Source organism: Leucoraja erinacea, chromosome 28 (genome assembly GCF_028641065.1).
Source record: "Leucoraja erinacea ecotype New England chromosome 28, Leri_hhj_1, whole genome shotgun sequence".
Classification (NCBI taxonomy): Eukaryota; Metazoa; Chordata; class Chondrichthyes; order Rajiformes; family Rajidae; genus Leucoraja; species Leucoraja erinaceus.
In genome coordinates, this window is record NC_073404.1 from 26,576,250 (window position 1) to 26,591,868 (window position 15,619).

The window sequence follows — 15,619 nt, forward strand, 5'->3', positions numbered from 1 at the left end:
TGTTATCACCTTCTCCACGGCCAACAATGAACCGCTCCTTGATCATCTTGCTGGCTTTGATTGGCTCTTTGTCACACCTTTCATTCATTTGTTCTTTGTGCCTTTTCATATCTCTAGTTTCCATCTACCCAGACTCGCAGTTTGAGGAAGGGTCCCGACCCGAAACGTCACCTCATTCGTTTTCTCCAAAGATGCTGCCTGACCCGTTGAGCTACTCCAGCAAACATAATGCTCACATTTATTTCAAGTGGGCTTGTATACAAAAACAGCGATGTAATGTTGAGGCTCTATAAGGCACTGGTAAGGAATACTGTGACCAATTTTGGGCACCATATCTGAGGAAGGATGGTGTTGGCTCTGGAGAGGGTCCAGAGGAGGTTTACAAGAATGATCCCAGGAATGAGTGGGTTAACCTATGCTGAGCGTTTGTCGGACACTGGGCCTGTACTCACTGGAGTTTAGAAGAATGAGGGGGGACCTCTTCGAAACATACAGAATAGTGAAAGGCTTGGATAGAGTGGATGTGGAGAAGATGCTTCCATTAGTGGGAGAGTGTAAGACTAGATGCCATGGCCTCAGAATTAAAGCACATTCTTTTCGGAAGGAGATGAGGAGAAAAGTCTTTAGTCAGAGGGTAGTGGAATTCTTTGCCATAGAAGGCTGTGGAAGCCTTGTGTTTATAGATTCTTGATTAGTATAATGATAGATTCCTGATTAGTACAGGTGTCAGGGGTTATGGGGAGAAGGCAGGAGAATGGGGCTAGGAGTGAGAGATAGATCAGCCATGATTGAATGGCGGAGTAGACCTGATGGGCCGAATGGCCTAATTCTACTCCTCCTGACCTGATGACTATGACCACTTTGTGTCTAACACCTCATGTGATGACTTTCCATCATGAATGCCCCAGTAAATTGCTTGACCGCAGTACAGCTGACGGAACTGCCTTCTATCTACCCATGGGAAATGCAAGAGGCTTGCGACATTCATTCCTTTTATAAGCAACATTCTAGACGGAATCCAGAACAATAAAGTGTGAGAATGCTTCTAAAAAATCTCTTATAAAGATTCAGGAATCAAATATCACAGATTGATCCTGACAAACACTTCATCAGAAATACAATCTCAGAATCAATTCCAATCTTTGCCAACATAAAAAATGTATGAATTGAACTTAAGGCATCACCGTTGAATCTGAAACGATAGATTTCGATGATATTTGGCCGCAAAAAAATGAATGATTCAAAGGATAAAATTTAACAGGACTGATTTATTCAAAAACCAAACACTAAAGAAGTTGTGTGAATTACATGTTGGTAACAAAACCTTTTGCTGTCACTGTTGTGGCTCAGCATTGCTCACCTGGTAATACTTCAAGTTATGGTTCAAGTGCCAAATCACTGAGCATAAAAATCGAGGCTGACATGCCAGTGCTATGCTGTCAATGTGCTACACTGTTCGAGATGCAGTCATACAAGAGAGAGATTAGCCCAACCCTGGGATGCTCTTCTAATTAAACATAAATGCATCATTTTGAAGGGAAGTTGAGAATTTTCCCAGTGTCTTGCCTAATACTTATTTAAATATTGATCTTATATAGGAGTGTATAACATCATGAGGGGAATGAATAGATCAGGGAGACAGATGCAGAGAGCCTCTTGCCCAGAGTAGAGGGAATCAAAAAACACAGGTTTAAGGTGAAGGGGGAAAGATTTAACAGGAATCTGAGGGGTAGCTTTTTCACACAATGGATGGTGGGTGTATGGAACGAGCTGCCAGAGGAGGTGGTTGAGGCAGGGACTATTGCACCATTTAAGAAACAATTGGACAGGTACATGCATAGGACTGGTAAGAGGAATAAGGGCCAAATGCAGGCAGGTAGGACCAGTGTAGATGGGACCTGTGGTCGGTGTGGGCAAGTTAAGCCGAGGGCCTGTTTCCACGCTGGATGACTCCATTGCTAAAATCAGATTAATTGATAAATTGTTACATCACTATTTGCCGCCACATTTTCTTAAAAGTAACTACATTTCAAAAACATTTTTATTGGCTATCAAATGCCGGGTAATCCTAGGATCATGAAAGATACTGCAGGAAAATGAACGTACAAATTTAAGGCCACTCAATCCTTCAAACCTGCTGCAATATTTAATAACATCATGGCTGATTTGTTTACAAACTCAACACTGCATTTTCGTCCATCCTTGGTGACTTTCACCCACCACTTCTGAATTTACTTTAGAGATACTGTGCGTGGAAAACAGGTCCTTTGGCCCACCAAGTCCGCGATGACCAGCAACCACCCCGCCACCAGCACTATTCAACACACCAAGGACAATTTACATTTACAGAAGCCGGTAAACCTACAAACCTGTATGGCTTTGGAGTGTTGGAGGAAACCCATGCAGGTCACGGGGAGAACTTACAAACTCCGTACAGACAACACCCATAGTCAGGATTGAACACGGGTCTCTGCCGCTGTAAGGCAAGTTTCAACAACTAAGTTACAGAGATAGGTTGAATAAGTTAGGTCTTTATTCTCTGGAGCGCAGAAGGTTAAGGGGGGACCTGATAGAGGTCTTTAAACTGATGAGAGGGATAGACAGAGTTGATGTGGACAAGCTTTTCCCTTTGAGAATAGGGAAGATTCAAACAAGAGGACATGACTTCAGAATTAAGGGACAGAAGTTTAGGGGTAATATGAGGGGGAACTTCTTTACGCAGAGAGTGGTGGCGGTGTGGAATGAGCTCCCAGTGGAAGTGGTGGAGGCAGGTTCATTGGTATCATTTAAAAATAAATTGGATAGGCATATGGATGAGAAGGGAATGGAGGGTTATGGTATGAGTGCAGGCAGGTGGGACTAAGGGGAAAAAAAAAATTTGTTCGGCATGGACTTGTAGGGCCGAGATGGCCTGTTTCCGTGCTGTAATTGTTATATGGTTATATGGTTATAAGCCAGCAAATATAGCCAGCGCCACCATGCCACCCCCAACTTACAAATAGTCAAAGGCTCAACTTCCACCAGCCTTTCAGCAAGAGTCCAAAAGACTCATTGTGCATTAAGAGAAAGACACTTCATATATGTCTTAAACGGATCATTGATTACTTTAAACAGTCATTTCTATTTACAGATTCTCCCACTGATTCAAAGCGACTGATTAAATTCATCTTGTTTTCCATTATTAATTCCACAGACTTCTATAGATGCGCCGTAGAAAGTAATTTTGTCGGGATGCATCACAGCATGGTTTGGGAACAGCTCCATCCAAGACTGCAAGATATCGCAGAGAATTGTGGACGCAGCCCAGGCCATCACACAAACCAACCCTCCCTTCCATTGACTCCATCTACACTTCATGCTGCCTCAGCAAAGCCACCGACACAATCCAGGTCAAGTCACACCCTGGCCACTCCCTCTTCTCTCCTCTTCCATTGGGCAAAAGGTGTAGAAGTGTGAAAAGACACACCTCTAGATTGAGGGAAAGTTTATCAGGCAACTGAACCATCCAACCAACAACTAGAGAGCAGTCCTGAGCTACTGTCCATCGCAGTGGAGACTCTCAGACTATCTTCGATCAGACTTTACTGGACTTTATCTTGCACTAAACGTTATTCCCTTTATCATGCATCTGTACACTGTGGACGGCTCGATTGTAATCATGTATTGTCTTTCCACAAATTGGTTAGCACGCAACAAAAGCTTTTCACTGTACCTCACTACATGCAACAATTAACCAAACTAAACTAAGACTTATTTTCTAGAGGAACAATGCTCAAACTGTTAACTTTTTTTAAGTGCCTTTGGAAACTCACTATCAGTCTTCACATTTCTGACTAGCTTTATTTCTAACCCAATTTTCCTTCACATAGCCATTATCATTAACATGTTAGGCTATTCCCTTGATGTGTCTCTTTCTTATTGGAATTAATCTATTCTGTGTATTCCAAAAGATTTTACCAGTATATACATTGTTTAAATTCCCCCATTATTTATTTCTGCTGCACTTCTCTGACAACATCCAGTTATTCCAGCCTTTGTCATACTGTGTGGTTACTGTTTGGTGACCTACACATCACCACCACTCCCACAAGTGACTTCTTGCCTTTCTTACTTCTCATCTCCATTCAAGTCAAGTCAAGTCAAGTTTATTTGTCACATACACATACGAGATGTGCAGTGAAATGAAAGTGGCAATGCTCGCGACTTTTGTGCAAAAGACAAACAACAAAAAAACCAAACAAATTATAAACACAATCATAACACACATATTCTTTTACATAATAAATAATGGAAGGAAAAATGTTCTGTAGAGTTAGTCCCTGGTGAGATAGGCGTTTAGTCCGAATTGCTTCTGGGAAGAAACTCCTTCTCAACCTCTCCGTTCTCACCGCATGGCAGCGGAGGCGTTTGCTTGACCGTAGCAGCTGGAACAGTCCGTTGCAGGGGTGGAAGGGGTCTCCCATGATTTTATTAAACCATTCAAACCTCATAGATCAGCCATGATTGTTGAACGGCGGAGTAGACTTGATGGGCCGAATGGCCCTAATTCTATTCCTATTCCTTATGACTTTATGCTCAAACAAACTTCAAACCAGTAAAAGAATACTATTGCATTCTGGAATCGGTACATTTTATTACAGTGTAGGTGAATAGTGCACCACTGTTTGAAAGTGTTATCTTTTAACATCAAAGTACTTTCATTTGTTTTCAATTATTATATTTTTCTAACAGCTCGCAGAAGAGAAAACGACACAAAAACATCTGCAATATTGTTGGCTTCTCCACTGATCTGACTTTGATTTTTTTTTTACAGCAGAGATTGGGTAAACGCAGTCTTACGCTCAGAGTAGGGGAAATAGAGAACCAGAAGACACAGGTTGAAGGTGAGAGGGGAGAGATTTAAAAGAAGCCCGTGGGGTAACCTTTTTTTTTTACACAGAAAGTGCTGGGTGTATGGAACGAACTGCTGGAGGAGGTAGTTGAGGCAGGTACTATAGCAATGTTTAAGAAACATTTAGGTGCATAGATTAGATAGGTTTTTAGGGATATGGGCCAAACACAGGTATGTGGATTATGTGGATGGGGCATGTTGGTCAGCATGGACAAGTTGGGCTGAAGGGCCTGTTTCCACGCTATATGGCTCTATAACTTTCTAAAGGCATGAGTGGTCTGGTGAAAGTCTGGTGAAAATCGTTACAGTCAGTCACAGTGTTAAATAATGTCCTCAAAACATGAATTTGAAACACAACTCAGCTGCAATAATCGAATGTGGTTACTTCATTCAAAACACAATATTTTTTGGGAGCTTTACATGATTAGGGTTTAGAAATTTACATGAATCTAGAAAAGGTTTAAATATTGACCAAGATAATCTCACACAAAAATTAATATGTCAAATCAAAATACTTGACTAAAATATGGATCCCCCACTGGGTTTTCATGATAGCTGCAGGCTTGATTGATCAGCTGGGTAATTTAATTCAATGGAACAAGTAAAGATTAGTGAGGTAAAATCCCCCAATATTTGATGTTCTTCATAACAGCGAGAGGAAAACCTTTAACATTTGCATGAGAAATTAATTAACTGAAATTCATCACTTGATTTATAACAACGCACAGTAATTTGGCACTAGATTATGTGTATAATTTACTGGTATTAATATATTCATAAAAGGGCTTTTGATTTTGTAGATAATACAGAGTTGTGTACACTCAGACCCTGAGGTTGTGTCCTTAGATTAATAATCCAGCAGGTAATATCACTGCAGGTAGAGTGCAGTGATATTAATCATATCATCGGCTAGAATATTCTGCATGCAGTCAGCATCATTAATAATCCCCCCCAGTTTACAAATGCACAACTTATATAAAACCCACACACATGAACAAAAGAATGAATGATACTTTGCACACATGTGACAAGTCACAGTGATATTCTTTGATACCCAATGTATGCATAGAGTTGTCACATAAAGGGCACCAACAAAATCAAGTCAAGTCAAGTCAAGTTTCATTCGTCACTTGCACATAAAGTGCAGTGAAATAAACTTGCCAACAGTGGTACGATAAAAAAAAAAAGAACACACAATATACAATAAAAATTTAACACAAACATCCACCACAGCATTCATCACTTTTGTGGAAGGCACAAAAATTGGCCAGTCCTCCTCCATTTTCCCCCGTGGTCGGCACCTAAACCCTCCGCAGTCGTTGCTGCGGGTGTCCAGAGTTACAAATTTACAAAGTATTCAATTTTGGTGCCCAAATGGCTTCCTCCTGCTTCTATTTTCTATGTTTCTATCAGAGACTGCACAACATCAAATTTAAAACCAACTTTATATCATCTCTGGGCTGGGAATGGTAAATGGAGTTTAATTCAGATAAATGCAGGGTGTTACTTTATGGAAAGCCAAACCAGGGCAAGATTTTCACAGTGAAATATAGGGCCCTGGGGAGTGTTGGAGAACACAGAGACTTATGAAAACTGTATTTGGTTCCCCCTTTGAATGGTGTCACAGGTGGACAGGGTGGTGAAGAGAACTTCCTTCGTCGGTCGGGCATTGAGTGTAGGAGTAGCGATGTAATGTTGGAACAAACTACCAGAGGAAATTATTCAGGCAGGTGCGATAACAATATTTAACAGACAGTTTGACAGGTATGTGGATGAGGAAAGGTTTAGAAGGACATGGGTCAAATGCAGGTAAATGGGCCTAGCTTAGAAAGGCATCATGGTTGGTATGGACAAGATAGGTCAACGGGAGTCTGTTTCCCTGTAGTATGACTCTATAACCATCCATCAAGAGCATTCACTCAAATAACTTTGAAACAATTACAATTAATGATGATTGATCATTACAATCATAATTTATTCAAAAATATTCTTATTAATGCCAGAGTAAAGAAGTCAGTACAAAATATGTGGCTAACTAAACAATACGCATTTGTAATTTAAATCACAAGGTCACAAGTGATAGGAGCAGAATTAGGCCATTCGGCCCACCAAGTGTATCCCACCATTCAATCATGGCTGATCTATCTCTCCATCCTAACCCCATTGGCCTGCCTTTTCCCCATAACCGCTGACACCGTACTAATCAAGAATCTATCCATCTCCGAGTTAAAAATATCCATTGACTTGGCCTTCACAGCCTTCGTTGGCAAAGAATTCCACAGATTCACCACCCTCTGACTAAAGAAATTCTTTCTCATGTACTGCATTTCCTAAAGGAACATCCTCTAATTCTGAGGCCATGATCTCTAGTCCAAGGCTCTCCCACTAGTGGAAACATCCTCTCCTCATTCACACTATCCAAGCATTTCACTATTCGGAACATTTCAATGAGGTCCTCCCTCATTCTTCTAAACTCCAGCGAGTGCAGGCCCACTGCCGTCAAACGCTCTTCATCCCATCATCTTCCCATTCCTGTTATAGCCAGTTACAAAGCGTAACTCCTGTGAGAGAATTTCAAAACCTTTCATGCACAGCAAAATGTCAATGTGCCTCAAACGATAACAGGTTCTTTTTCAGCTTAAACATTGCAACATCAACTTTCAACCAGAACCAGTACATGAATCCAACAAGAACTCGTACTCTCAGCTTCTGCTGAGTGTTCTCTCCCACGCACGGCCACCGCACATCCACAGCGCTGTGCGTTCCCTGTTCCTCTCCCCAAATACGTGTCTTGGGGTTCATCTGCTGATGGTTTTCCAATGCATTCCATTCTGCCACCTCATTCTTTCCACATTTCTGCTTACCTAGCTGCACCGCGACAAGGTGACAAGTATTGGGAACTGTTCAATATGCTCTTTAGGGTGGTATGGGGGCGCAGCGGTAGAGTTACTGCCTAACAGCGCCAGAGACCCGGGTTCGATCCTGACCACGGGTGCGCGTCTGTACGGAGTTTGTATGTTCTCCGCGTGACCTGCGGGGGTTTTCTCCACGGTCTTCGATTTCCTTCTATGGTGATAATTTGATCACAAACACAACAGAAATGATCCAAGTGTGCTGCTAATAGCAAATTGGAGCACACAGTGGAAGGGATGCAAGACAAAAAGGCAGCTTGGGAAAGTCAGCAGATGCAACAGTGCAGAGAAATGTAATGTTAAAAAAATATTTTTGCAAACAAGGCAGTGAAAAAAACTGTATCGTAAATTGTAATATTACTGAAGCTGTGAAAGAAGATGTGCAGGTGGATGGATCTTATGCCTGTTACTTCAAAGCGTGGGATTCTGAGCTTTGTTGAAGATAGTGAGTATAAAAGTAAAGCTAAATTTGAGCCTTACGTTTAAAGTATACGTGTAGATCCTGGCTCCTTGTTCAACAATATGACATTTGGAAATGCATGGCTGTGAATACTACCAGGGGGGAAAAAATGGCTTTTCTTCACTGAAACCTGGGAAGTGCAGCAAAGTATTTTCAAAGTTCTTCAAAAAAATGTTAAGAACTGATCGCAATGTTGACCTAAAATGCCCTGCAGAAAACTCTGAGGATTTAATAAAATGCCAACTTGGAGCCCTAGCTAATGTTACTCACCACTGACATCAACACTAACACAGTTCAAATCCTCCCACCTAACAGAGTTTGCAATGTGACCAAGTCCAGAAAATACCTCTTTAAACAGGAGGCATTACTGAAAAAAAGCGTTACCTCTCAATTTCTCTTTATCATTCGACTCTGAGCAATTTTACCGTCAGCTCTCCCTGACATTTTAGAAGAGCTTTTGATTTTTATAGTGTGTCATGAACTCTTGTCATTGATGATTAATTATGGCGAGAGAAGTGTCAATGTGAACAACAGCCTCGGAAGGAAAATGTTTCCTTCAAAACAGCAGATGAAATTGCTTTCATCCTGCACTTCCACTGTCCCTTATCTCAAAACTGCCAAGCCACTGATTTATGGAACATCAAGATGCGTGAAGCTACGCACCCTGCCATCTCAGCAAACAACCAAACCACATTGTCAGCAAAACTGTACCATAACAAATCAAACTGTGGCACAGTGGTAGAGTTGCTGCCTTATGCCCCTGTCCCACTTAGGAAACCTGAACGGGAACCTCTGGAGACTTTGCGCCCCACCCAAGCTTTCCGTGCAGTTCCCGGAGGTTGCAGGTGGTTGCAGGTAGTGGAAGCAGGTAGTGGAGACTGACAAAAACCTCCTGACTACGGGCACTGTCTGTACAGAGTTTACACCTTTCTCCGTGACCTGCGTGGGTTTTCTCCGAGATCTTCGGTTTCCTCCCACAATCCAAAGACGTACAGTTTGTAGGTTAATTGGCTTGGTAAATTAAAAAAATATCCCTAGTGTGTGTAGAATAGTGTTAATGTGTGGGGATTGCTAGCGAGGCAGCATCTATGGAGCGAAGGAAATAGGCAACATTTCGGGTCGAAACCCTTGCATGTTGAAGTATGAGGTCCTAATATCTTCACTTAGTCCCACACTCAACAGTGGAAATAATCTCAAAAACCATTGCAATAATTTATCCTCTACAAGCTTCAGCCAATAGTCTCTTACTGATTCAGTGGCAGTGACTGATTCAGTCGCAGTGGTAGAGTTGCTGCCTCACAGCGCCAGAGACCCGGGCTCGATCCAGACTACGGGTGCTTGCCTGTACAGAGTTTATACGTTCCCACCGTGACCTGCGTGGGTTTTCCCCGAGATCTTCGGTTTCCTCCCACACTCCACAGACGTACAGGTTTGTAGGTTAATTGGTTTGGTGTTTAATGTAAATTGTCCCTAGTGTAGTAGGATAGTGTTAGTGTACGGGGATCGCTGGTCGGTGCGACTCGGTGGGCCTGTACCCACACTGTATCTCTAAACTAAACTAAACTATTAAAAACGCAAAGATGACTTAATATAAACTTTTACAAACTATGAGTAGGCAGGAGAGACGAAATGTGAGAAACAGTGTTTCCACTTGAGGGACAATCAATAATTAAAGGGTAATCATTGTAGATAGTTACGCAAATGCACCATCTTTAGCTGTGGTAAATCTGGGCTGCCTGCAAAGTCGTGTGCCCAACGCATCACCTCAGTTAAAGCATGAATCGCTGATTTCCTCGCACCCAGTGCTGGGACCAGTCGCAAAACAGGGGGTCAGACATGCAGCTCATTGCACACTTGCCTTCACCAGTCACAATCTCGTTAAATGTCACTCTCACCTCCTTCTTACCTCCTGCCACTTGTTCCTTACACTTAACTCCCCCATCTGTTCCTGAATTTACAAGTGAAGTTGTATTTAAGGTAAAGAGCTGGTCCAAGAAATCCAAGGCCCATGGAACAAACAACAACCCTGGCAGATTCAGAACTAGTTCAGATGAGTGCGGTGTAGAGCATAGTGTCGTGATGCAGCGTGAAAACAGGCCCAACAGCCCACCAAGTCCGCACCGATCAGCGATCACTCGTACACTAGTTTAATTCAGACGTAAGGGACAATTTACAGAAATCAATTAACCTGTAAATCTGCACGTCTTAGGAATGTGGGGAAAAACGTAGCACCCGTAGAAAACCCACGTGGTCATAGGGAGAGTGTGTAAACTCCATACAGACAACACTCAGTCAGGCTCAAACCCAGTTCTCTGCCACTGTAAAGCAGCAATTCTACCGATGGGCCACATGATGTACTCCATAAAATAGAAACTCAGCCTTTAATTCGACCATCTAGTGGGCACAGAAGTCATTTTTCACATTACTACTAAACTGAGAATAGTCACTGGCATGAAACAAAAACTATTATTTTAAGTCATGACAACACACACATTGAGGCAGTACAACAACATAAATCACCCGTTTCATTGCACCAAGAATGTATGCATCTCTCTCCACCGATAAATACATTTCATACATTTATCGCAACTTCACTTTATTTAGATGCCAAAGTGGGTCACAGGCATACTCTCAAACGTAATAACTAATCACACGAGTTCCCTATTCAGGTAGTTCATTCAAACTAATGGTTTCACCCCTTACCCGACTGCTTATTTCCCATGTGTCCCTGTGCCCACGCAGTTTCAAAAAGCCCAAATCCTTCTTAACCTAGCATCGATAATTTTGAGTAGGAAGGAACTGCAGATGCTTTTTTACACCAAAGATAGACACAAAATGCTATAGTAAATCAGAGAGTCAGGCAGCATCTCTGGAGAAAAGGAATAGGTGATGTTTCGGGTCGAGACTCTTCTTCAGACAGAGAGTCAGGTGAGAGGGAAAAGGCATGCATTTGCCTAATTCTCCACGAGTCTTTAAGTATAGGCATGGTGGCGCAGCAGTAGAGTTGCTGCCTTACAGTGCCAGAAACACGGGTTCGATCCTGACTACAGATGCTGTCTGTACAGAGGTTGTCCATTCTCCCTGCGACCGTGTGGGTTTCCTCCAGGTGCTCCGGTTTCATCCCACACTCCAAAGACGTGCGGGTTTGTAGGTTAATTTGCTTCTGTAAATTGTACCTAGAGTGTAGGATAGAACTAGTGTACGGGTGAACGTTGGTTGGTGTGGACTCGGTGGGCTGTTTCCGCGCTGTATCTCTAAAACTAAGGAGGAGTAAGCAACTCTTTACATTCACCCCGTACTATTACTGGGGAATCAGTGATCTGGGAGCTCACCACTGATTGAAATTAAGATGATCCCACGAAAAATGTAATATTCATCGACAATTAACCTGGGTCTGTGGCGCTGCAAGGCAGCAATTCCTGCCGCACCACCGTACCACCCAAAATTTGTTTGAGGACAAAATTATTGGTTGCTTTGACAAGAGCTGGAATGAGTACGGTATCTGCATCAAGGGGTTACACAGAGGAATCAAAGGCAAATAAATCATGAGGATAATAAGATCACGGTAGTTGCAGATTTCATCGGGGGAGAAAGCCAACCATTTTTTTAAAAAGGTAATTTACGATTCGAAGTTTGTCCACTGTTGCCCAGTTGATGAGATAAAGGATATCACATAAAAGATGGAACTACACATCAAAAGTGATGGGAGATTATTTAAACCCGTGTACGTGAAGAGTGATCATTTCGGGTTTACTAGAAGATAAATGATGGTCTTAATTCTAGGCTGAAAAAGATAACTTGTTTCTGGGTGGTGGATATTAAAGAATGACGGGGTAGGAAATATCGATGCTTGCATGTTAAAGTGATAACGAATGTTCTCAGACACTGGAGCAGGTTGAAACAAAGGATATTTGGAGTAGGATATTTTTCAATTGACACCAACCTGCCTGCAGAAAAGTGAAAAAAACCCCAGAAGAGGTATACAGGAATAATTCCACAGGAATTAGTGGTTAGTTAGCATATGATGAGCATATGATGAGCATATGATGAGCATTTGACAGCACTAGGCCTCAACTCGCTGGAGTTTAGAAGGTTGAGGGGGGACCTCATTGAAACTTACAGAATATTGAATGGCATAGATAGAGTGGATGTGGAAAGGATGTTTCCACTGGTGGGAGAGTCTAGGACCAGAGGTCATAGCCTCGGAATTAGAGGGCGCTCTTTTAGAAAGGAGGTGAGGAGGAACTTCTTTAACAGAGGGTAGTTAATCTATGGAACTCATTGCCACAGAGGGTGGTGGAGGCCAAGTCAGTGGATAGTTTTAAGGCAGAGATAGACAAATTCTTGATTAGAACGGGTGTTATGGGGGAGAAGGCAGGAAAATGGGATGAGGAGGCAGAGATTGGCCATGAGTGAATGGCGGCGAGGACTCGATGGGCCGAATGGTCGAATTCTACTCTCATAACTTGTGAACACCAAAATAACTAACCTCTTCCTCTTGCCCAGCTGTACGAGCGGTTGACAATGACACTTCTCCCATGTTGCAAGGTTTCCAATCGAAGGGGCCGTAAATGTAGCTCACTGTTTCCAGCAGAGCCTTTGGATGGTAGGATGTATTTCGGCAATCCCTTGTAAAACCAAGCACCAGATCTCTTCCAAATCTGCAAAACATGATTACAATTTTTTTTTTTTTTAATTAGCTCTGTGCCAAAGTTCTATTGTTAAACATAATATAATTGCAAATAGTTGTGAAGCGTGTATAGGGATTTTCCATGAAATTGGTTATATTAAACATTTTTAATTAAACTTCCATCAATCTGTAAAATGTGCAAATCCACCACTAATTGTGGAAATTGTTCCCAGGGTGGACAAGTCTAAAAGTAGGTGAGAATGGAGCAGTGGAACACCGTTTTCTACACAGAAGATGGTGCATATGGGGAACAAGTAGTCAGCGGAAGTGGTAGAGACAGGTAATAACTACAACATTTAAAAGACAATTGGATAGGCACATGAATAGGAGAGGTTTGGAGGAAAATGGCCCAAGCACAGGAAAGTGGGACAAACTCAGTCAGACAACTTGTTCAGGAAAGAACTGCAGATGCTGGAAAAATCGAAGGTAGACAAAAATGCTGGAGAAACTCAGTGGGTGCGACAGCATCTATGGAGCAAAGGAATAGGTCGAGACCCGAAACGTCATCTATTCCTTCGCTCCATAGATGCTGACTCGCCCGCTGAGTTTCTCCAGCATTTTTGTCGACAGTCAGATAACCTGGTTGGCATGGACATGTAGGGCCAAAGGGTCTGTTTCCATGCCAAGCAAGGTCTGTATAGCTCCGTGATTGTAATACTCAGTAAATAACATTTGGAAGCTCAGTAGGATTATAGAAAAAAAGATGAAAAAAAGCTGATGCATTAGATATAGTTTTGGAAGAAACAAAGAAAGAATTGTCAGCAGTGATGCTAACTACTGGGATGACTGAAATCTGTTTGTTCTTTGACCGTGTTTTTTTTAAAACATGTGACTATCTTCTTTTGGAACTACATCCAAAAAATCCTCTGATGTAATGATACGGTTAAGAGGGCTTGATAGAGCAAGCAGATCTGTCCCTGTCTGTCATTCCCAGATAGTCATACAGCACAGAAAGAGGCCATTCAGCCCAACTTGTCCACACCACTGATGCCCCATCTAAACTAGTCCCGTTTGCCCCATATCCCTCTAAATCTTCCCTGTCCATATACCTATCTCAATGTCTAAGCTGTGATAGTACCCGCCTCAACTACCTACACTGGCAGCTTGTTCCATATACTCCCCACCCTTTGAGTGAAAATATTGCCCTTCAGGTTTCTCTTAAATCGGCACTGCTGAGATTCGAACTCAGTTTACTAGACAGGCGCTTTAACCAACTAAGCCACAGCACCAGCTGATGTCTATATAGATGATGGCTATGGGGAAGTCCCATTATAACCATGAGTATACAAAGAGCATACTAAATATAGGAGGTGAACAGATGAACAATGTAAATCCATGGAATCATTCATCTGATTTCTGGTGGTTCTATGACTGTACAATTAGGGGGCGGACGGCGGAACAGAGGCGGAGTTGCTGCCTTGCAGCGTTGACAGCGGCAGATACACGGGTTCGTTCCCGAACAACGAGTGCTGCCTGTACGTAGTTTGTACGTTCTCCCCATGACCAACGTGGGTTTTCTCCAAGATCTTCGGTTTCCTCCCACACTCCAAAGACGTACAAGGTTATTGATGGGGGACGATCAGCCATGATCACAATAAATGGCGGTGCTGGCTCGAAGGGCCAAATGGCCTCCTCCTGCACCTATTTTCTATGTTTGTAGGTTAATTGCCTTGGTATAATTGTAAAATTGTCCCTACTGTGTGTAGGATAGTGTTAACGTGTGGGGATTGCTGGTTGGTGCAGACTCGATAAGCCGAAGGGCCTGTTTCTGCACCGTTCCTTTAAACTAAACTAAAGGGAACTGGGTCAAGTACTTTTCCCAAAGCAATTATCTTTTTCAAAAATTGCAATTCTCTAAAAAAATAGTCCTATAAACCTTCCTATTTACTTACTTAGAGGGAAGACTTAGAAGCAGAACACAGTATTTAATCATAATAACAAATACAAGTGATACACAAATGTGGAGAAAACTATTTATTTCAAGGTTGTGATCCCCAAGTAAATAAAAACAAACGATCAAGTTGCTTGCTTGAAAGTGATAAAACTTACAAAGGCATTTAAAATGAAAATTCAAGTTTGGAAAATAACGTTCCTGTTATTTCTTTGGAGGATATCCTTTAAAGCATATTTCCCACAAAGAAATTTCCAATTCAACAAGCCTTGCTTGCCAGTGTTACAGTCCAAGATTGGATACAGTGATGGTCAATAGTCCTCACAATGCCAGAGGCCCAGGTTCGATCCTGACCTCGGGTGCTGTCTGTGGGCAGTTTGCACGTTCTCCCTGTGACCGCGTGGGTATCCTCCAAGTGCTCCAGTTTCCTCCCACATTCCAAAGATGTGCAGATTCGCAGGTTAGTTTTCCACTATAAAATTGCCCCTGGTGTGCAAGGAGTGGATACGAAAACGGGATGACATGGTACTTGCCTGAACGGGTGATCGATGAAAGCGTGGACTCCAGGACACGTTCACACATCCTGTGGTTCTTTCACTGGTTGGGAATAACTCAACTCCTCTCTGCACAACGGGTATTAGTTCTCCAGTGCAATAAAATGTCTGTGAGTGAACCCTGCCAACTGGCACAATCCAGGCTGCACAAGTTCGCACTAAAGGATGCACTAAAGCTTGATGCAGCCAACACAAAGGATTTGTCCCCCCTGTAACAACCT

At 42.4% G+C, this 15,619-nt stretch overlaps 1 protein-coding gene across 4 annotated transcripts in view; it reads right to left on the reverse strand.

The window, feature by feature from the left end:
* LOC129710820 (rab effector Noc2-like) overlaps positions 1-15,619 on the reverse strand; it is a 106,354-nt gene that overhangs the window by 16,623 nt on the left and 74,112 nt on the right. For all 4 annotated transcript variants that reach the window (XM_055658076.1, XM_055658074.1, XM_055658077.1 and 1 more), the window contains exon 6: positions 12,753-12,924. In XM_055658076.1, the coding sequence (XP_055514051.1) occupies positions 12,753-12,924 (172 nt within the window). The remainder of the gene's footprint in view (positions 1-12,752; positions 12,925-15,619) is intronic.